This window comes from Microtus ochrogaster, unplaced genomic scaffold (genome assembly GCF_000317375.1).
Source record: "Microtus ochrogaster isolate Prairie Vole_2 unplaced genomic scaffold, MicOch1.0 UNK85, whole genome shotgun sequence".
In the NCBI taxonomy this organism is placed as follows: Eukaryota; Metazoa; Chordata; class Mammalia; order Rodentia; family Cricetidae; genus Microtus; species Microtus ochrogaster.
Genome location: NW_004949183.1, coordinates 1,253,734 through 1,275,911, shown reverse-complemented (window position 1 = coordinate 1,275,911; position 22,178 = coordinate 1,253,734). Strand labels below are relative to the sequence as shown.

Genomic DNA, 22,178 nt, shown 5'->3' with positions numbered 1-22,178 from the left:
AGTCTTGGCCTTTTCAGTACAGTAGGTAGTCATTATGTTTGTGAAGCAGTGGGTTGGGGCTCCTGTCCTGTGGAAGGGAGGACAGTTCGACTTGGGCTCAGAGACCACTGGTTGTGGTGGCTAGGGGAAGGACAATGTGAGCAAAAGCCAAAGGGGAGTAGGCCCAGTAGTCTAGATTTGCCTTGGCAAAGTTGAAGTGACCTGCGGTCAGGGGCTACTTCAGAGGCCCATGGATATGCCTATTATTGCCTTTGTAATGGTTACATAGGGAGGTACCAGGGTGATGAGGCTAGTGCTTGGGGTCTGGAGTTTAAGGGAAACTGTGGGGTACTGTGGACCAGGATCAGAAGATGTAGGGACTATGGGTGATATAGGTGAGACAACTTAGGAAGGCTTTTAAAGTGAGAGAGTATAGAGGGAGAGGTGAATTCTCTTGAGACTTTGATGCCATCTTCTGTTCCATGAGGCTGTATACCCCAGGTATGGAACTTGAGCCTCCAATGAGGGTGCCTGGGACTCTGAACAGTCTCTTGACATCACTTTACCCAGACTGTTTTGGCATCTTCCCAGTGACTCCTCCCACCTGGTCCCAGCAGCAGCTTGGGGTGCAGGTACCTAAATCCCCTTCCTAGTTTATCTCCTTGCCAACTGCATGTGATTGTCTGTTGGGCATAAGAAGCAAACACATGTCAGGAGATGTTTCTTTTTATTTATTATATGTGTCTTTTACATCATGTATCTTTATTATGTGTACAACATTCTTTCCATGTATGCTCGCATGCCAGAAGAGGGCACCAGATCTCATTACAGATGGTTGTGAGCCACCATGTGGTTGCTGGGAATTGAACTCAGGACCTTTGGAAGAGCAGTCAGTGCTCTTAACCTCTGAGCCTTCTCTCCAGCCCCTACATCATGTATCTTGATCCCATTTATTTCCCTGTTCCTTTTGATCCTCCTTTCTCCCCTGTACCCCCAAATAAAACAACATTTAAGAGAAAAAAGGAAAAAAAATTAAAAAGGGAAAGAATTAAAAATTTCATCATGGAAGCTGCAGTGTGACACAGTGAATCACAACGTAAATCCCTTTGTTCATATATCTTTATTTGCAAGTGTTCATTGCAAAGAGTCATTGGTCTGGTTTGAGGCTTTTGGTTTCCACTACATTATCAATGCTGGGCCCTCACTAGGACTCCTCTTGGATAGCCTGTTGTCTCCCTGTGCCGTGGAGATCCTGCAGCATTGGGTGTCTGGGTCAGGTCCCTTCATGTGCTCCAGCAGATCAAAGATGGGTGGATGTTGGGGTGGGTCAACTCATAACCCTGGATCTGGGCCTGGGCAGTTGTAGGGTTGATCTGCCAGCCAGTTCTCCCCTGTCCTCACCACCAGCACTGCCCTGGCTAATTCACCTCTTTCAGCAATGAGCAAGGGTGGGGCCAGTTTTCCTGTTTTCATGCCCTCAGGGTCAGCTCTCCCACACTGACACTGTTAGGGCCAGCTCTTGTGTTGCCAGGGGTCTCTCTCCTAAGTACTGCTGCTGATGAGGAGTGGGAACAGCTTTTCCTCTCTTATGACCCCAGGGTCAGCTCCTCCACATTTCTCAAGTGTTAATGGGCCAGAGGTGGGGCTACCACATGCCAAATGAGGAATGAGGGCAGCTCTCCATTACTCATAACATCAGGGTTGGGTCACCCTCACCTTCAGCCAGTGGGTATCTCTTCTGTGCTGCCTAAGCAAGGGGCAGGGACTGTTAACTAAGTGCTACAGCTGGTAAGGGGAGGGTCAGCTCTCTTGTCTGTTGGAGGTGGTAAGGGGCAAGGGGTAAGGGGGGCATCTTTCACCCTCCCACATCGTCACATGACAGGCAAGTAGTGGGGACAGCTCTCCCATGCTTACAACTTTGGGGCTGTCTCACCCACACCTCTGCCAACCAGGTTGGCTCTATTATGTTACCCAGTTGAGGTATAGGGCCTGCTCTCTTAAGTGTTGTAACTGGTGAGGGGCAGGGATAGCTTTCACACTCTTAATGACTTCAGGGCCATTTCCAGGAGATGCTTCTTTTTTCTGGGTGCCATGGTTCTTTTACTTTGCCACCAGAATTAGTTCTCGGACACTGGCTATTCAGGACTTGACCCCTTCCCCAGGCTGCCTTGTTCCAGCCACCTCAGTGTGTTCTTTTTTGTTGTATGTCAGGATGCGAGCCGTTAGTGAGCAGGTTAGACAGCTGGAGAGTGAACGGGAGGTGCTGCAGCAGCAGCACAGCGTACAGGTGGACCAGCTGCGCATGCAGAACCAGAGTGTGGAGGCTGCCCTGCGAATGGAGCGTCAGGCTGCTTCAGAGGAGAAGTGAGTGGCTGGGAGGGTTGGAACCAAGAGATCTCAGAGCATCCATGGTGCTTTCTGTCTTTTGGGGAGTCCTGGTAGGGATTGGCTGTGTTTAGAAGAGCTGACTTTCTCCCTTTGCCTTGCTAATGAGAGAGTCAACTATTATATGTAAACAGAAATATTTTCCATTCATATTCATAGTTTACTATATGTCCTACACGGTTTTTTTTTTCATCACAGTTGAAGTATGCTCTTGGTGTAAGGAAAGCAAGGAATCATGGTGCCTCAAGCTGGCCCTAAAGACTCATCTGGGCCCACAATCTGTGCACAGGCTCTAAACATGGTATTGGCATCTGGTTCAGCTTCCATTTGAGTTTTCTTTAATTTAGAACAATTTCCCCGCCTCTTTGTTTTGTACAGAGTGCAATCAAGTGCTGTTTTATTATAAACATTTCACCTATTTATTTTCTTTTTGGTGCTAGAAATGGAGCATTGGACCTCAAGCACACTAGCCAAAGGTTCTGCTCCAGAGTTGTACCCTAGCCCTTGTTAGAAACACCCCAAGATGTTGGCTTTAAGGAAAACATGAACTATGTAGCAGCCAAATCAGTTACACTGTATTCTTGTAGTCAGCAAAGCCAACCTTAGAGTTGATGGCCTCAGGAGCCCACATGTAATCCAGGAAGCCCACATTTCAGGTCTTTTATGGGACAAGAAGAAAGAGGGGACTGGGCGGTGGTGGCGCACACCTTTAATCCCAGCACTCGGGAGGCAGAGGCAGGCGGATCTTTGTGAGTTCGAGACCAGCCTGGTCTACAAGAGCTAGTTCCAGGACAGGCTCCAAAACCACAGAGGAACCCTGTCTTGAAAAAAACCAAAAAAAAAAAAAAAAAAAAAAAAAAAAAAAAAAAGAAGAAAGAGGGGGAAGCTGTACCAGGCAAGCTGTTTCTTCAGTGACAGCTCCTTTTGTACAGGAGGAAGCTGGCTCAGTTGCAGGCAGCCTATCACCAGCTCTTCCAAGATTATGACAGTCACATCAAGAGCAGCAAGGTGAGTGGAGAGCACAAGCTAGTAAGTATGGCTGCCCTGGGCTGTCCAGGGAAAGAGTTTTTCCTTCTTCTCCCATGTATTTGAAGGGGAGCAATGGGACCTTTGAGATGTAGCTCATCTAACTTTTGGAAGGGACTCTCAAATTGCCTGACACCTTCATTAGGGCTGCAGCTCTGACAGTTTAGAGATGGCCACAAGGAGATGGGATGCATCCATAGGACCTTCAGATACTCAGTTTATAGAATAAGGATGCTTTTCTGCATGGTCATTCCTTCATGCTCAGAGCCAGGGGGGAAGTCTCAGAAACATTTCTTTTTCTCTTAAAACAGTTTTTATACTTATTTATTTTATGTATAGAAATGTTTGCTTGCATATATGTATGTGCACTAAGTGTGTGCTTGGTACCTTTGGAAGACAGAAAAGAATGATGGAGTCCTTGGAACTGGAGTTACAGATGGTTGTGAACACCTTGTGGGTTCTGGGAACTGAACCTGGGTCCTCTCCAACAGCAACAAGTGTTCTTGACTGCTGAGCCGTCTTTCCAGCCCCCAGAAACATTTCTAGGATGATTTGGAGCTCTTTTGTAGTTTATCTTCATCAGCCCTAAGCTGGGCACAGTTTCTAGTGTTCACTTTGTACGTATGCATATGTACTAATGTATGTAGAATTCAGAGGACGACATTGGTATTATTCCTTAGGAGCTATACATGTTCAGCTCTTTTTCTTACATTGGTTCTGGAGCTTGAATTCTGAACTGACTGAACTATCTTCATAGCCTATTCTTTTGTGGTTTTTTAATGACAGGGTCTTGTCATTAAAACTCTTGTCATTAAAACTCTTGTCATTAAAACTCTTGAACTCTTAAGTGGTTGAGACTGGCTTTGAACTCCTGATTCTCTTGCCTCCATCTTTCATGTGCTGAGATAACAAGTGTGTGCCACGATGACTAGTTTTCTAGTGGTCACATTTTCCCATAATAAAGTTTATTAGCTGTTCTTTTTCTCCTAAATAGAATGGATAATGTTGGTAATTCTTTACATCCTAGTGCTCATATAAGACATTTTAACAAGGTTATCAAAAGCTCACATATTGATGCTGGCTGTGATGGCACACACCTTTAATCCCAGCACTCAGGAGGCTGAGGCAGACAGGTCTCTGCATTCGAGGCTAGCCTGCTCTACATTGTAAGTTCCAGGATAGTCAGGGCTATAGAAAGAGGTCCTGTCTCAAAACAAAACAACCCCCCAGTTGAATTAACAACACCAGAGAGCAGTGGGAAGCCAAATGATATTAACAGATTAGAGAAACTGCTTTCTGAAAGCATTTCTGACTCAGTAAATTTCTTAGAATTGTTTACCATAAAGATCTGTGCAGTTCTAGTTCAGTGCAGCTATGCAAGATGAAGGGATTCACAAAAATGGAGTATATCTGTTTTCCCACGAATAAAATGAGGAGAACTAGATGGAAAGGCAGTTGGACAAAATCAAACCCCATGATATGTGTGTGTGTGTGTGTGTGTGTATGTGTGTGTGTGTGTGTATTACAACTGTATAAAAAATAATTCTTAGAGTTGCAGAGTTTAGTTAAACAAAATTTTGTATTTTTATATATTTTATTATAACATAAGCAGTTGTGGTTAAAACAGTCATTAAAATCTGACCCCTCCCTAAACATGCATTTAAAATTTTAGACTACGAACTGGGTGTTTCCACTGCCATAATGATTACTACATCTCCATGAAAACATTTTTTCATCTGCAGTTACAACTATGAATTTTTTTTACCTTCTGTGAAAAGGTGAGCTCTTCTAGCCCTTAAATATGACCTTAATTCAAAAAGTGTATGAACAACTTTTGAAAGACACTATAGTATTACACAAGTAGATTAAAAATATTTGAATACTATTATTCCTAGCAAATACATTAAGGGAGGGCTCAAATAATAAAAGCATGAAGACCTCTCTTCATAAAAATTGTATTATGAAATGAGTTAACTCAGATATTAATTTAAAAATAAAAACTTACGTTTTCTTATTTGTCTAAAATTTAAAAAATTACTTTAATAATAGAAGTCAAATGAGAAAAAACTTGAAAGCTAACACAAAATTGTGCATAGTTACTCAAGTTAATGGTCACATTTTAAGAAGGACATTGTCATCTATAATGTACCCAGAGATTTATAAGGATTAAGCATAAAACTAGGTCACATGATGAAGAACTATAAATAGCTGCTTAAGGGATTAGTAAGATGGTTTAATGGTTAAGAGCACTTGTTTTTTTTTTAGAGGACCCAAGTTCAGTTCCTAGCACCCATATCAGGTGGCTAATAGTCACCTGTAACTCCAGCTGTGGGGGATCTGATACTATCTCTGACTTCTGTGGGTACCTGCACACATGTGGCACACATACACACATATGTAAATTAAGGATCTTTTTAAAAATTATTTTTCATCTATTTTCATCTATTTTACATTATGGCTACAGACTCCTTTTATCCTCCCCACCCAGGCCCTCTCCTATCCCTCCCTCCCATCCCCAATTCCCTCCTTTTCTGTCTCCGTCCAGGAAGGACAGGTCTCCCATGAGTATCAATAAAACATGGCATATCAAGTTGCAGAAAGACTAAGTACCTCCCCATGTATTAAAGCTGGGCAAGACAATGCAGTATGAGGAGTAGGGTTCCAAAAGCTAGTAAGAGAGTCAGAGACAGTCCCTATTCCTACTGTTAGGAATCTCACAAGAGGACCAAGCTACCTTGGTCAGTCCCTTGCAGGCTCTCTGTCAGTTTAGTCTCTGTGAGCCCCTATGAATCCAGTTTAGTTGATTGTGTGAGCCTTCCTGTGATGTCCTTAACCCCTCTGGCTCCTATACTCTTTCCTCCCCTTCTGCAGGATTCTTGAACTCCACCTAATGTTTGGCTGTGGGTCAGTTGCTGGATGATACCTCTCCGATGACTATTGGGCCAGACACCAATCTGGTCACAGCAGATGGCCAGTTCAGGCTACTTATCCACTATTGCTAGAAGTCTAAGCTGAGGTCCTCCCTGTAGACTCCTGGGAGATCCCCCTGCTCCAGGCTTCCACCTGACTCCCAAATGTTCCCCCAGCAGTCCCTTTCAGTACTCTCTTCCTCCGTGCCCCTTCCAACCTGATCACTCATGTTCCCATCCCCACCCATCCTCAGTTCACTCATGAAATCTCTTACCAGGGAGATTTGGGTTGTAGCATGAATTCTAATTGGTCTTAATAAATAAACCCAGAGTCAGATTTTAGGGAATTATAATAATTATTTTATAATTAATAATATATATATATATATATATATATATATAAAATTAATATTAGCTGAGAGATCAGGGAAGCAGTGTGGCCAGCCACTAGGGAGACCTTTTCCTTTTACCAATGCTCAGACCGAAGGGGCAATCCTGTCCTCAGATTGTCTCTTCAGACTGCCTGAAACCAAACCTGAGACTGCTTTGAGCTCCTGTCTCCTCCCGCCTTGTATTCCTCTCTCCGCCCAGCCATATCAGTCCTGTCTCCACTTCCCTAGTGCTGGAATTAAAGGTGTGGGATCCCAAGAGCTAGGATTTTCTTTGTGTGAGTTCTGTTTGTCTTTTAGACAGAATCAGTCTTGTGTTGTTCAGGGTGGCCTTGAACTAACAGACCCTTCTGCTAACTTCTGAGTCCTGGGATTAAAGGTGTGTGCCACCACTCCCTGGCCTCTAGTGGCTTAGCTTTGCACTCTGGTCTCCAGGCAAGCTCTATTTGTTAAAACATAAATAACTTATCACTGCACTGGGTGTCCCCTATGAACTCTCCTTGTTAGCTAGTCTCTCTGGGTCTGTGGATTGCAACATAGTTATCCTTTATTGTATAGCTAATATCCACTTAGGAGTGGATATTAGGAGAGTGAGTACATAATATGTTGTCTTTCTCCGTCTGGGTTATTACACAAAATACAAACAGAAGGAACATTGCCAAATTCTTTCTATGAGGCCACGGTTACCCTGATATTCCAACCACACTAAAATTCAAGAAAGAAAGAGAATTGCAAACCTATTTCACTCACGAATATTGATGCAAAAATACTCAATACTGGCAAGCCAAATCCAAGAACACATCAAAAAGATCATCCACTGTGGTTGAGAAAATCTTTTACAAATAGCTGCTTAATCTCTGGAGGGAATTATTGTTTGAGAGCATGGGTGCATATGTATTTTGTGTGTGTGTGTGTGTGCCTGGTGTATGGTGGGCCTGCGGTATGTACAGCGTTACTGCATAGTACTTACTCACTTTGGAGTGGGAAGCCTTAGAAGAGAGGATGGCTCCTGTCCTTGAAGAGTTAAGAGGAAGGCTGCCTAGCTGGAAATTCTCTGAAGGGGATGACGCAGAGTAGGAGGCAGTGCTTTATATATCCTTAAAGTTCTTATCAGTCCTAAGATCTTTGTGCATCCTAAGAAAGACCTCAGCATTTCTTCTGTATTAAAGGGCCACAGCAGGATGCAGCCTTCTCCCTGCACACATTGAGATTTTGACATTTGCCCCGAAGTCCAAAGGACTGGCTTTGCTCCAGCTTTTCTTTCTTAGTTCTCAGAACAGTGGCCAGCCAGGGAAGTAGTTTGGCCCCACTGTGGGCCAAGAGACTCTGCCTTTTGTCCTCTCTAGGGCATGCAGCTAGAAGATCTGAGGCAACAGCTCCAGCAAGCTGAGGAGGCCCTGGTAGCCAAACAGGAATTGATTGATAAACTGAAAGAAGAGGCTGAGCAGCACAAGATTATGATGGAGACTGTGCCAGTCCTGAAGGCCCAGGTGAGAGCTCTGCTTCTGCCTGCCTGTCACATGAGTGGCCTACTGTTCCAGGCAGTGGGGTCTGGTGTATCCTTTTGGCATCATTTTTGGTGGTCTCTTTTAGTCTTCGTGAGTCCTTTGCACCTCCTTTGAGTCTTTGACCTCTTGGTGCCCTTGGGATCACAGGCTTTCATATCTGTTCCTGGTGTACTATCATGTGATCTTTGGGGACAGGACAAGATTCTGTTCCTCTGGGGGCATGGCATAGAATGCTTGATAGGCAGCTGATGGATGATTGACATACTTTTGTTCTATTTGCCAGGCGGATATCTACAAGGCTGACTTCCAAGCTGAGAGGCATGCCCGGGAAAAGCTGGTGGAGAAGAAGGAGCTTTTGCAGGAGCAGCTGGAGCAGCTGCAGCGCGAGTTCAGCAAACTGAAGGCTGGCTGCCATGAGTCAGCCAGGTGGGCCTCTAAGAGTATAGACAGGAGCACAGCCACACACAGAACAGGCATATACTAGCATTAACCAGAAGTAGCTACAGGAGGTTGATGGCTCTTGGTGTTTGTGTTAAGTTCCCTGTACCTCTTGCTGCTCTCCCTGTGTCTTGTCCTTTCAACAGTGACCTCTCACACTTGTCCAGTTAGAAACATCACTGAAATGCATGTATTGAGAGGTATCTAAGGCTGGAGTTTTTGTGGGGATATATTAGGTTTCATAGTGTTTTAGTTTGGTTTCTATTGCTGTAATAAACACCATGACCAAAAACAACTTGGGGAGGAAAGGGTTTATTTTAGCTTAGAGTTTATAATCCATTATGGAAAGAAGTCAGGGCTGGAATCTGGAGGCAGAAACTGAAGCATAGGTCACAGGGGAATGCTATTTACTGGCTTGCTCAGCTTGCTTTCTTATATATTCCAGGCCCAGAAGTCTAGGGGTTGTACCACCCACAGTAGGCTGGGCATCTTACATCAATTTTTAATCAAGAAAAAGCCCCCACAAACTTACCTACAATTTATTTGAGACAGTTCCTTAATTGAGATTCTCTTTTTCCAGTTTGTGTTAAGTTGTCAAAAGCCAATCAGCACAATTAACCCCTTGTCAACTTGACATACAAACACACCACTATTAAACCATAACCTTTCCTTTCTTGTTTGTCCTCCAATTCATGTTAAAAATCACAATATAAAACATAAATTTAGAATAGATGTGGTGATATATACCTTTAATTACAGCACTTGGGAGGCAGATGAAACTTTGAGTTTGAGGCCAGCGTGCTCTACAGAGTTAGTTTCAGGACAGCCAGGGCTGTTACACAAAGAAACTATGTCTCAATAACCAAAAAACAACCAAAAAACCCCCATAAATGTCTTTAAAACATTCCACCACTCATTAAAAAAAAATAAATGTCTCTGTAAACGTCTAAATGGGCTCCTATAAAATAATAAGTTACATATTTTCTTACTCTAAGAATGAAGAGCCATGGCATAGTCACAATCAAATAAAAAGGCAACGCCAAAATTCAACAGTGTAAATGCAATGCTTGATGTCTAGGACCCACACTCATGATCCTCTGAGCTCCAAAGGGCTAGGGCAGCTATACCTCTCTGGCTTTGCCATTTATAGTACACATAGCTTGTCTCATAAGCTCAGGCTGGCTTTGCTCCACAGCTTTTGCTGTCCTTGTCTCATGGTACTGGAATCTCCAATATGCTGGGGTCTCCACTGCTCTGAGGATGCACCTTCACCAATAGCTTCTCCTGACCTTTCAAGTAGTGCCAAGCCTCAGCTACTTTCCATGACCCCTTCATATTACTCTGTTTGACTGATAGCATGAGATACAGCCTTGGCCACATCTGGACCAGAGCTTCATTGTCCTGACCCTGAGGAGATACTCTCTAGATTTTAGAGTCTAGAAGAGTTCGCCTCAATCATGCTGGTCTTTTCTTGATCATAGCTGCTTTATCAGCTTCAGTTAACCAGCATCAAGTATCCCAGGAAAGGTTTTTACTTCAGTGCTTCTGGTTTCTTGTTCATCCCACCTGATTCTTCAGCACCAGCTGACCAGAACTACAGATTCTTAATTCAAAATACCATATATATGGCCATGATAGAATCTTTGCTTCCCTCTGAAACTTCACAAGCTAGGCCTTCATCATCTGCATTGCTCTTAGTATTCTTATCTTTCTGGCTCCCAAAGAACAGTCCATAAAGTTCTAACTACTTAATGGCATTTCCAGCCCAAAGTTCCAAAGTCCTTCCACAATCTTCCAGAAAACAACATGGCCAGGTCTGTCTTAGCAGTTCCCCAAGAGCCTGGTACTAATGTCTGTCTTAGTTTGGTTACTGTTGCTGTGATAAACACCATGACTAAAAACAACTTGGAGAGGAAAGAGTTTATTTCAGCTTGTAGTCATGGGGAAGTCAGGGCAGGAACTTGAAGCAGAAATCATGGAGGAACTGCTTTTTGGCTTGTTCTTCATGGCTTGCTCATCTTGCTTTCTTATACAGCCCAGGTGCTTACCCAATGGGTGGCACCATCCCAAGTAAACTAGGCCCTCCCACATCAATTATCAATGGAGAAAATGCCCTTCAGGCTTGCCTCCAGGTCAATCTAATGGGGACATTTACTCAGTTGAGGTTTTCTTTTATCAGATACTTCAGTTTGAGTCAAATTGATAAAAATAAAACAATAAATAAAAGAACCTAACCAGTACAAATAGAATTCCCTCAAATTTCTCTCTACCTAAAACCTCAGAATCTGACCTCATTTGGAAATAGTATCTTTGCATATGTAATTAGTTAACATAAGGTCACATCAGGTTAATTAATTGGCTGTGGTCCTTATAGAGACATCACATTAAGATACAGAAGGCAGCCCCAAGAAGGCCAGGGCCAACACTGGGATTCCGCTACTAGCCAAGAAATGCCAAGGAGTCATTTAACTACCACCAGCTAGAAGAGAGCATGGTACTTCTGCCCAGTTCTCTGAGATGTTGATTTAGGGCACCTGCTTGCATCAAGTACATTTTTGTTATTTTAAGCCACTAGGTATGTGGTAGTTTGTAGTGAGGTTCTGAGGAAACTGATGGGGGAACCCAGGAGTAATTGTTAATAAGTACAAAGTTTCCTTTGGGAGATGAAAAGATTCTAAAGTTATACAGATGATATATGGACATGCTAAATATAGTAAAAACAAGTGAACAATACAGATTAAATTGGTGAATTGTATGGTATATGAATTATATCTCAATGAAGGTGTTTATTCATTAAAAAACCCTGCAGGCATTGATTGAATGGTTTTTGTTTTCAAAGGATTGAGGATATGAGGAAGCGGCATGTAGAGACTTCTCAGCCCCCTTTACTTCCTGCATCAGGTGAGTGAACAGGTTGTAGATGGTGGAGGAGATGGACAGGAAGGGCAGAATATTGTGCTGAGGGAAAGCATGCATTAACCTCCCTGCTGCTCTCATTTGGGGAGCTCTTGTTGGCTACCCCCATCAGTAGCCTGCACCACCTTGAGGCAAAAGGAGGAATGTCCTGGTAGAGATGGTTCCCAGTCACACATATAGTCAAATATGTTGGGATCAGTAAGTTTCAATACCTTGTTAGCCTCTCCTTCCCTTTGAGGTCTACCCAGTCTGTGCATGAAGCCTACCCAGCTGGCCTCTGTTCTTTTTTTTTCTCAGCTCACCACTCCTTTCATCTGACCTTACCCAACCAGCGGAGAAGCCCTCCTGAGGAACCACCTGACATGCGTTGTCCCAAGTGCCAGTATCAGGCTCCTGATATGGACACTCTACAGATACATGTCATGGAGTGCATAGAGTAGAAGCAGCAGATGTAAGGCCACTTGTAATACCATGTCCTGAACTATGCAACTTATGCTTTCCTGTTTCACCTGCATAGTCCACAATTAAGGGCTTGATCTCAAAGAGCTGGCCCTAGGACCTAACAGGACCCTTGCTTTAGCTCTTTGGTCTGCTAGTTCCCCACTAGGGTAGACAGCCCTAGTCAGGAATTTTTTTTTGTTTTTTTTCTATGTGCCTGAGCCACTTGCCTCTGCTAGCTTCTTCCTCCCTCTTTTCCCATTCTCCTAGGGGGTCTAGAATGGAGGCCAGAGGCTCTCAGGGAGCACCCTTTCTCTAAGCAGGACTGGGTGCAGCTCTTCCTCCCTCCAGCTGGTACCTTTCTTGCCCTGAGCTGCAGGCTGTTCTCCCAGGGCATATGGCATGTAAGGCCATAACATATGTTGCCTCTGATGGACATTTGGGAAGTATTCTGTCTTTTGCTACTGTAAGTAACGGTGCAGTGAAAGTACTTGTGCACTGATCTGTGTGTACCTTTAAGACATATGCTTAGACATAGCATTGAGCCTTGCCTTGGAGGAGGTTGGTGGACTTTTGTGTTTCTGCCATCTGCTAGACATGCTGTTTTTTACTAAAGAGTATGCCAAAGTGTCTTTTTCTGGGGTATATGGGCCTTTTTAAATTCCACTCATGTAACTTGGATTTTCATATTTTCTACTCATTTTCCTGTTGCATCATTGCCATTTGTTCTTGGGCTCTGGGAAAGTTTTTGATCATCAGTCAGGTTAGCTCTTGTCTATCACACAAATTGCACACCTTGTTCCATTTTGGTTGTGTTACTGTTTTGGGGCCTAGAAGCTGTTTATGTACTCACACCCATGCTTTCCTCCATATTTTGGCTTTGGAGTTATGGCTGCTTTGTGGTCTGACAGAAGACTATTTCACATACATGTTTTTCTTATTCCAGCACCAGTGTGCTCTTGTCTTTGTGAAGCACATTCTTGTCTTGTGTGAATGGTGATTTCCATAGTTCATCACACTCCAGGAGTTTGTGATGGCATGTTTTGCACCAGCCCAAATGTTCTGTCTTGGGAACCATTTAGTAGTGACTGGCAGATTGTGAACAAGGAAACTCTTCACTTGTTTTGCAAGGCTGTAGACATTTTCTGGAGCCTTACAGTCATTGGTATCAGCCTTGCAATTCTAGTAAAGAAAAGGAAGTTGGAGTTGAGAAAGTAATAGATGTGCCTTTCTGACTCCTCAGATCTGAAACCCTTCCTGCCCTCCTGAATGCTTTCATAGTTCTGAGTGGGATCTGTAAATCCATCCCTGTCTGGGGCTTTTTTCACAAGACTTCTTGCCTATTAAGGGTGAGAAGGCTGAGTAGAATCAGGATTTAAAAAGGGATTTAAAAAGTAAGCCTGAGCTGGGTTCTTCCTCAGAATTCTCAGGGGGTGGGGAGCAAGTTTTCCATTTTCTAATTCCTAGGTATTTATTAGACAGATCTTTGGGAAAATGTTAAAGGAACAGACATGTTCTTTGCTCATGAGGCCTTCATTTAAATACCCATTCTAATTTTCCTTCAGAAGTGCTATTGGTTTGGTTTGATTCAGTTCAGTTTTGTGGTGGTATATGGCATTCCTATAGCTGTTCTAAAAATTCTCAGAGACTTGAAGTGGCAACAAAAAAAATCAGTCTTTCATGCCTGGAAGTCAGATGTTAAGTTTCTTCTGAGAATTAATTCCAGGTTTTCTCCTTGCTTTTGGTTTCTGGCAGTCCTTGGTGTTGCTTGGCTTATAGACCTATCACTCCAATCTCTGGTTCTCGTGCCTCATGGTCTCCTCCTCTACTTCTGTATTGTAGATGTGGAGTCTGTCTGGTAATTAAGGAGGATCTCCAGCTCAAGACACTTACCTCACTACACCTACCAAGACCCTTTTCCCAAATAAAGTCATGTTCTCAAGTTCTGGGGGTTTGGACTTACACAACTCAGGGTAGGGATATCATAAGAACCTGAGTAAATGCAGCCAAAGACATGTGCCTCTAATCCTTGCAATTCTGCTGGAGAGACTTGGTCTCTAGGGTGATGGTGACCACTAGGCTTCAGAATTTGGAGAAGGTCAGGCCTTTATAGATGCTACGCTCCTAGCAGGGCCAGAAGGTATGACTGAGAAAGACAGGTAGGCTGCAGTGGGAGAGAGCAGTTGGACTGTCTTCAGTGGCTGTATGGGGTTCATGCTTCTTGGATAAATAGAGATACATAGGTACATTTCTGACCAGCACTTTATCCTGAAAGGGACTCAGAAAGGTGTGACCCAGGTTTCACAGCAGGATCACCCGGGAGCTTGAAACATTCTGGTTTGGGCTTTATGGTCTGGTCATGCCAAAATATCAGGGTGGCGCAGGTGGTGGTTGGGACTAAATACCCTTCTCAGAAGGTTGGAGCCCTTGACACTTCCTTGCACTGAAGTGTGGTGTATGATTACTACACATGAGATATCAAGGATTTGAGATTATACCATCTTCCCTGACATGGGACATGCTTCTTTCTTTTCTGGAATTATTTAACTAGACCTAGAAAAACTGGTTGTTGTTTTTTTTTTTCTTTCAAGGGAATTAGCCTACTTGCTTTTAAGAGCTGTGCCCCTGGCAGACAGCTTCTAGATTCAGACAGCTAGAAACATGTCCTTCCCAGAAGTCCCGTTACTGTTACTTATGCTCTCTTCCTGTTGGCCTATGACCAAGAGAAATCCAGAGAGTCAGTAAGAGACAGTGCAGAGTACTTTACCCACTGTAGTAACAAATGATAAGGTGCAGATTGTAAGTAGAGATGATGTCAAAATAGGAACAATTGTAGTCCTGTGTGTGATGCCATCAGGCATGGTGAGACCTTGCAGCATTTGCCCTTTCAAGGGGTGGGTGTTTGGTGAGATGGAGCAAGCACTTTGGAAACATCCTCAGCCCTCTTTATCTGACAGCTTGGTCCTCACAGTGACTACTTAATTGGAGTGGCTCTCATGGTACCATGTTTGTCACTACCAAAGGCTGTGATGAAATAGGCTATATATCTGTTGACACAGGCCTGCATAGCCAGTATTGTGAACATTTTGTTACATGGAACACTCTGAAGTATGGTATAAAAAGGCCAGAAGATTAAAAAATAGTGTGAAATAAAGAAGACCTGCAAGCATGCATACTGTCCTCAGTTGGTGGATGTAGGGGTAGAATTTCCAGAAACAAAGTTTTTCTTTTGTTCTATTTCTATGCCTTTAATTCTCATGCATTATATAGGAAGTAGCTGTTACACATGCGTTTGAGGTTTCCTCTGCCTGACTGAGAAAAGCTCATTGTTGACACAACAGGGTGGTGCAAGGGGCAAAAATCAACTAACATGGGGCCTGGATTTCCTGTGAGTGCAGCAACAAAGTACCACATGTTGGGGGCTTAGGCAACAGAGATTTCCTGTCCCGCCTATTCTGAGGGCAGGGGTCTGAGATAAGTGTGGGCAGAGTGGGTTCCTCATAAGAGATAACCCATTCCAGGCCTCTCTCCCACTGTGTAGCAGGTCCCAGCAATTCTTAGTGCTCTCTGGTTGGACCTGCAACTCTGGCTCTGCCACTTTTGTCACATGGTCACTTTATGTGTTTCCTTTTTTATAAGCATATCAATGTCAAACAAAGGTGAATATTTGGTAACATGAAAACATTTTGTTCAGTATTTAGTGATTGTACTGTGAATTCTAATTGGTCTTAATAATAAAAACCCGGAGTCAGATATTAGGGGGTGAAAGCTGAAAGATCAGAGAAGCAGAGTAGCCAGCCACTAGTTCTCACCTCTATGAAATCCTCAGACTCCTGTTTCCTCCCAGTTTATATGCCTCTCTGGGACAGCGATATCACTTCCTGTCTCCACCTCCCTAGTGCTGGAATTAAAGACATGAGATTTCAAGTGCTGGGATCAAAGGTGTGAGCTCTGTTTCTTTTGTACTGGTTCAATCTCACATAGCCCAGTGTGGCCTTGAACTCCTGATCTTCTTGCTTAGACCTCCCAAGTGCTGGGATCAAAGGTGTGTGCCACCACTGCCTGGCCTCTGTGGTTAACTAGGTGGCTAGCACCATCCTTTGATCTCCAGGCAAACTTTGTTAGAGCACAGACAAAATATTATAAGTGACAGTGATAGAAAGAGCCAATCTGCAGAGATGGTCAGAATATCATGAGTGTTTTAGGTTTGGAGCTGTGGTCAACATCATGGATATGGAGGACAGAGGAAGAGGCATCTAATGACTACTGGGCTTTGGTTTTTCACACCTGGGTACCTGGGCCATCTGCCTACCACCGGGAAGACTAGGGAAAGGGATGCCAGAGTTGTGAGAGAGAAACAGTTCAGTGTTCAGTTCTGATCAAGCCAGGCTCAGTGTGAGATGTCCTGGGTCCCTTCATCTTGCCTTGATTTGTTAGGGTGGTTTCACGTTGAAACTCCAGGCTTTTCATTTATCCATTGCTTACTGGCAATCAGTGTGATCTGGTAAATCTGTTTCCATTTTGCTTAATGTCCTTCACTGATTTTCTGTTTCTTCAGATCTAAACTCCATCCTCAGCCTTGTGTTGCTCTAACTTCATATCATCTTCCCTAAAGGCCCAGCCCTTCCACACTGGCCTTTTTTTCTTTTCCTCAAACCCACTAGTACTTCTGTGTTTTAAGGTTTTTGCCTCTGTTGTCTCCTTTGCTGAGAAGGCTCTGTCCTCTTATCTGTACAGTTGATTTTTTTTTGTTATTCAGATCTAAGTGTAAACAAAAGTTCTTTCATCTGAAGTCTTCATCCTAAATCACATTACCTTCAACTTAATCACGTTGCTCACTTCAACAAAACTGACCTTTTGTATTCTGTTGTTTCTTCCCTCCCACTAGAGGGAGAAAGAAGCCTTGTCAATTCAATTTAGTAACACTATACAGGAGCTCATCACAGGGATACTCTGTGTTTACTGATGGCTGAACTTATCTGACATGACATCAGGATTCCCCTGCTAATATTTTCAGAGACATCACCTATCACCACAATTGGTGATTTATAGAAGTTATTATATTAATGTACTAGAAATGATAGTACAGAAATCTTATTTTATAACTATAGTAACTGTAGCTTTTTATTTTGGTGCTGAGGATGGAACTTGGCCTCTTGCACATGCTAAGCATGCATACCACCACTGAGCTACAGTCTCAGTTTATTGGCTTTTCTCTGTATCTCTCTACTCTTTTCTCTGATAGTCCCATTCTGTAGCCCTGCCTAACTTGGAATTTATTATGTAATTCAGATTGGTCTTGAACTTGCAGCCATTCTTTTGCCTCAGCCTCTCCAGTGCTAGGATTACAAATATGTTCCACTATGCCTGACTAGCATTTTTCATTTTGTTCAGAATTTAAATGGGTATCTGGACGTAGTGGTACACACAATTCTGGCACTTGAGAGGAAGTGACAGGGAGAGTACCAGGAGTTTGAGGCCAGCTTGGGCTACAAAGTGAGACTTGGTTTCAGATAAGAAAAACAGAATTTGGGAGGATGGACCATGTGAGCTTCATAATGTATAAAGGAAACCAATTCTGTGGTCATATGGGCAAATCCCAGTCTGAACATTAATGAAATCCCTGAGCCTTTGCTTTCTTATCTGTAAAACTGCAAATCAATTTTAGTTTAGACCCAAGTCTAGATTTTCCATTAGGTTTTGAGTGCTGGTAAGAAAGTCAGTTAGACCTGTCTGGTAGAGCATGCACTTGAAGTTGAAGCAGGATGCTAATGAGTTCCAGGCTAGGCTAGGCTACATAGCAAGATTCTCTCAACACAAACAAAAAGTCAATTGGTGAATTCCTGGAGATGAGTGGGGTGTAGAGAGAGTGATAGTTTGTAGGTACATAGTTCTTTGGGGGGTGGGGGTGGGGGGATGTTCTGAAATTTGTCACTGTGATTCTCATTCACCTCTGAATATGCTGCAAACCATTAAAATTGTACACTTCAGATGAGTTACATGTTGTATATGGATTAGACCACAATAAAACTGGCATTTAAAATGTTATCTAAGTTCTGTGCAGTTTCCCAGAAACTTTTGTGACAATGCAGATAAAGATACAGAAAGAGTTGAATATTTGTATTTGAAGCTGTTTGACAAGTGACATATTGATGGATTCTTGGTGGTGTTCTACTAACTAGAAAGGCAGAACTGGAGGTGGGGCATGCATGATTGATTTGTCTCATGAAATAGAATGAACACACCATGTCCTTTCTTCAGAGTCCTAGGGTTGGAACTAACTGAAGACTAGCAGCTGCCTCTAACCAGCATGGACTGGTGGGCTGACCATTGGTGGGCTGACACACTGCTGCTTCATCAGACGAACAGAATTAGGTGGGCAAGTTTGGTAGATACTTGCCAGTGAGGAAGCAGAGACCTCTAAGCATGACAGCTTTTTAAAGATTCCATTGGTGTCAGGTGTCCCAGGATCTGGACTGAGGATGAAATTTGATTTGTTAGTCTGGCAGAGCCATGGTAGACACATATCTATCAGACCTAGAAATAATGACTTACCCCATATTCAGGGGTTGCTGGCAGCTGGAGTGAAGGGCTGTGTGTCTACCCTAGCAAGCACTGCAAAGCAGTCACTGCACGGAGAAAGCCGAAATTAAAGAGCAGCAGCTAATCCCATAAAACTAACCTCACAATGTGATGAGATGCTCACAAACAGAAGTTTCTATAATGCAGACTTATGGCCAAAGAAAAGAGGTCCAGTTAGATGGCTCACTGAGTAAAGGTGCTTGCTGCCAAACCTGACTACCCGAGTTTAATCCTCAGGACACATGGTAGAAGGAGGACTCTGATTTCCGTGTATACCCTCCCACCTCCTCCATTAATAAATGCAACATAAATCTTTTTAAAATTGTTTTTATTGAGCTATATATTTTTCTTTCCTCCTTTCCCTTCCTCCCACTCCCCTTCTACCCTTCCCCATGATCCCCATGATCCTAATTTACTCAGGAGATCTTGTCTTTTTCTACTTTCCTTGTAGATTAGATCCATGTATGTTTCTCTTAGGATCCTCTTTTTGTTGTCTAGGTTCTCTGGGGCTATGAATTGTAGGCTGGTTTTTCTTTGCTTTATGTCTAAAAGCTACTTATGGGTGAGTACATATTATATTTGTCTTTCTGGGTCTGGGTTACCTCACTCAATATGTTTTATAGATCCATCCATTTGCCTGCAAATTTCAAGATGTTGTTATTATTATTATTATTGCTGTGTAGTACTCCATTTTGTAAATGTACCACATTTTCCTTATCCATTCTTCAGTCGAGGAGCATTTAGGTTGTTTCCAGGTTCTGGCTATGATAAACAATGCTTCTATGAACATAGTTGAGCACATGTCTTTGTGGCACGATTGAGCATCCTTTGGGTATATACCCAAAAGAGGTATTGCTGGGTCTTGAGGTAGGTTGTTTCCTAATTTTTTGAGAAATCACCATGCTGATTTCCAAAGTGGCTGTACCAGTTTACACTCCCATGAGCAATGGAAGAGTGTTCCCATTACCCCACATCCTCTCCAGTGTGAGTTGTCATCAGTATTTTTGACCTTGGCTATTCTTACAGGTGTAAGATGGAATCTCAGAGTTGTTTTGCATTTCTCTGATGGCTAAGGATGTTGACCACTTACTTAAGTATCTTTCAGCCATTTTAGATTCCTCTGTTGAGAGTTCTCTGTTTAGGTCTTTACTCCATTTTTTTTTTATTGGATTACATGTTCTTTTGATGACCAATTTCTTGAGTTCTTTGTATATTTTGAAGACCGGACCTCTGTCTGATGTTGGGTTGGTAAAGATCTTTTCCTATTCTGTAGGCTGTTGTTTTTTCTTGTTGACCATATCCTTTGCTTTACAGAGACTTCTCAGTTTTAGGAGGTCCCATTTGTTTCTTTCAGTGTTTGTGCTACTGAGGTCATATTTAGGAAGTGGTCTCCTGTGCCCATATGTTGTAGGGTTCTTCCCACTTTCTCTTCTATGAGGTTCAGTGTGCTTGGTTTTATGTTGAGTTTTTTGATCCATTTGGACTTGAGTTTTGTGTATGGTGATAGATATGGGTCTATTTTCATTCTTCTACATGTTGATATCTAGTTATGCCAGCACTATTTGTTGAATGTGCTTTCTTTTTTCCATTTTATATTTTTTGCTTCTTTGTTAAAAATCAGGTGTTCATAGGTGTGTGGATTGATATTCAGTTATTGGATTTGGTCCTATTGGTCCTCCTGTCTGTTTTTATGCCAGTACCAGGCTGTTTTCAGTATTATAGCCCTGAAGTAGATTTTGAAGTCAGGCATTGTGATGCCTCCAGAAGTTTCTTTATTGTACAGGATTGTTTTGGCTATCCTGGGTCTTTTGCTGTTTCATATGAAGTTGAGTATTGTCCTCTTGAGGTCTATGAAGAATTTTAAGAATTTTGCTGGGATTTTGATGGCCATTGCATTGAATCTGTAGATTGCTTTTGGTAAGATTGTCATTTTTACTATGTTATTTATACCTACCCAAGTGCATGAGAGAATTTTCCATTTTCTGGTGTCTTCTTCAATTTCTTTCTTCAAAGATTTAGAGTTATTGCCATACAGGTCTTCTACTTGTTTGGTTAGAGTTACTCCAAGGTATTTTATATTATTTGTGGCTATTGAAGGGTGATGTTTCTCTGATTTCTTTCTCAGCCCATTTATCATCTGAGTACAGGAGGGCTACTGATTTTTTTTTTGAGTTAATATTGTATCCTGCTACATTACTAGAAGTGTTTATGAGTTGTAGAAGTTCCTTGGTAGAATTTTTGGGGTCACTTATGTAAACTATCATATCATCATCCGATATTGAGAGTTTGACTTCTGCTTTTCTAATTTGTATCCCCTTGATCTCCTTTTGTTGTATTGCTCTAGCTAGAATCTCAAGTACTATATTGAAAAGATATGGAGAGAGTGGACAACCTTGTCTTGTTCCTGATTTCAGTGGGATCACTTTGAGTTTCTCTCCATTTAGTTTGATGTTGGCTGTTGGCTTGCTGTATATTGCCTTTATTATGTTTAGGTATGTTCCTTGTATCCCTGCTTTTTCCAAGACCTTTATCATGAAGGGATATTATATTTTGTCTAAGGCTTTTTCAACATCTAATGAAATGATCATTTTTTTTTCAGTTTGTTTCTATGGTGGATTACCTTGATGGCTATCCCTGCATCTCTAGGATGAAACTTACTTAATCGTGGTGGATGATGGTTCTGATGTGTTCTTGGATTCGATTTGTCAGTATTTTATTTAGTATTTTTGCATCAATGTTCATGAGTGAGATTGGTCTGTAATTCTTTTTCTTAGTAATGTCTTTATGTGGTTTGGGTATCAGGGCAATTGTAGCCTCATAAAAAGAGTTTGGCAATGTTCCTTCTGTTTCTATTGTGTGGAACAATTTGAGGAGTATTTTTACTAGTTTTTATTTGAAAATCTTTTAGAATTTTTCACTGGAACCATCTGGTCCTGAGTTTTTTTTTGGTTGGGAGACTTTTGATGACTGTTTCTATTTCTTTAGCCATTATAGGTCTATATAATTTGCTTATCTGGTCTTTATTTAATTTTGTTAAGTGGTATTTATCCAGAAAATTGTCCATTTCCTTTAAGGTTTTCAATTTTGTGGAGTACAGGCTTTCAAAGTATGACCTGATGATTCTCTGGGTTTTCTCTGTGTCTGTTGTTATGTCCCCCTTTTCATTCTGATTTTGTTAATTTGTATATTCTCTCTCTGCCTTTTGGTTAGTTTGGATAAAGGTTTGTCTATTTTGTTGATTTTTCTCAAAGAACCAACTCTTTGTCTCATTGATTCTTTGTATTTTCTTTGTTTCTGTTTTGTTGATTTCAGCTCTCAATTTGATTATTTCCTAACCATCTACTCCTCCTTGGTGAGTTTGCTTCTTTTTGTTTTTAGAGTTTTCAGGTGTTCTGTCAACTCACTAATGTGAAAATTTTCCAGCTTCTTTATGTAGGCATTTGGTGCTATGAAGTTTCCTCTTAACACTGCTTTTATTGTGTCCCATAAATTTGGGTATTTTATGTTGTGATTTTCATTGAAATTTAGGAAGTCTTTATTTTCTTCCTTTATTTCTTCCTTGACCCATTGATGATTCAGGTGAGCATGTGGTTTTTTTTTTTTTTTTT

General features: G+C 42.1%; 1 protein-coding gene across 5 annotated transcripts in view; it reads left to right on the top strand.

The window, feature by feature from the left end:
• Ikbkg (inhibitor of nuclear factor kappa B kinase subunit gamma) overlaps positions 1-22,178 on the top strand; it is a 39,580-nt gene that overhangs the window by 14,105 nt on the left and 3,297 nt on the right. For 3 of the 5 annotated variants that reach the window (XM_026777795.1, XM_026777793.1, XM_026777792.1), the window contains 6 exons: positions 2,191-2,343; positions 3,297-3,372; positions 8,035-8,178; positions 8,480-8,622; positions 11,474-11,535; positions 11,848-17,888. In XM_026777795.1, the coding sequence (XP_026633596.1) occupies positions 2,191-2,343; positions 3,297-3,372; positions 8,035-8,178; positions 8,480-8,622; positions 11,474-11,535; positions 11,848-11,990 (721 nt within the window). In that variant the 3' untranslated portion in view covers positions 11,991-17,888. Of the gene's footprint in view, positions 1-2,190; positions 2,344-3,296; positions 3,373-8,034; positions 8,179-8,479; positions 8,623-11,473; positions 11,536-11,847; positions 17,889-22,178 lie in introns of those variants that run through there. The other 2 variants (XM_013355003.2, XM_026777794.1) reach the window with 2 other exon arrangements.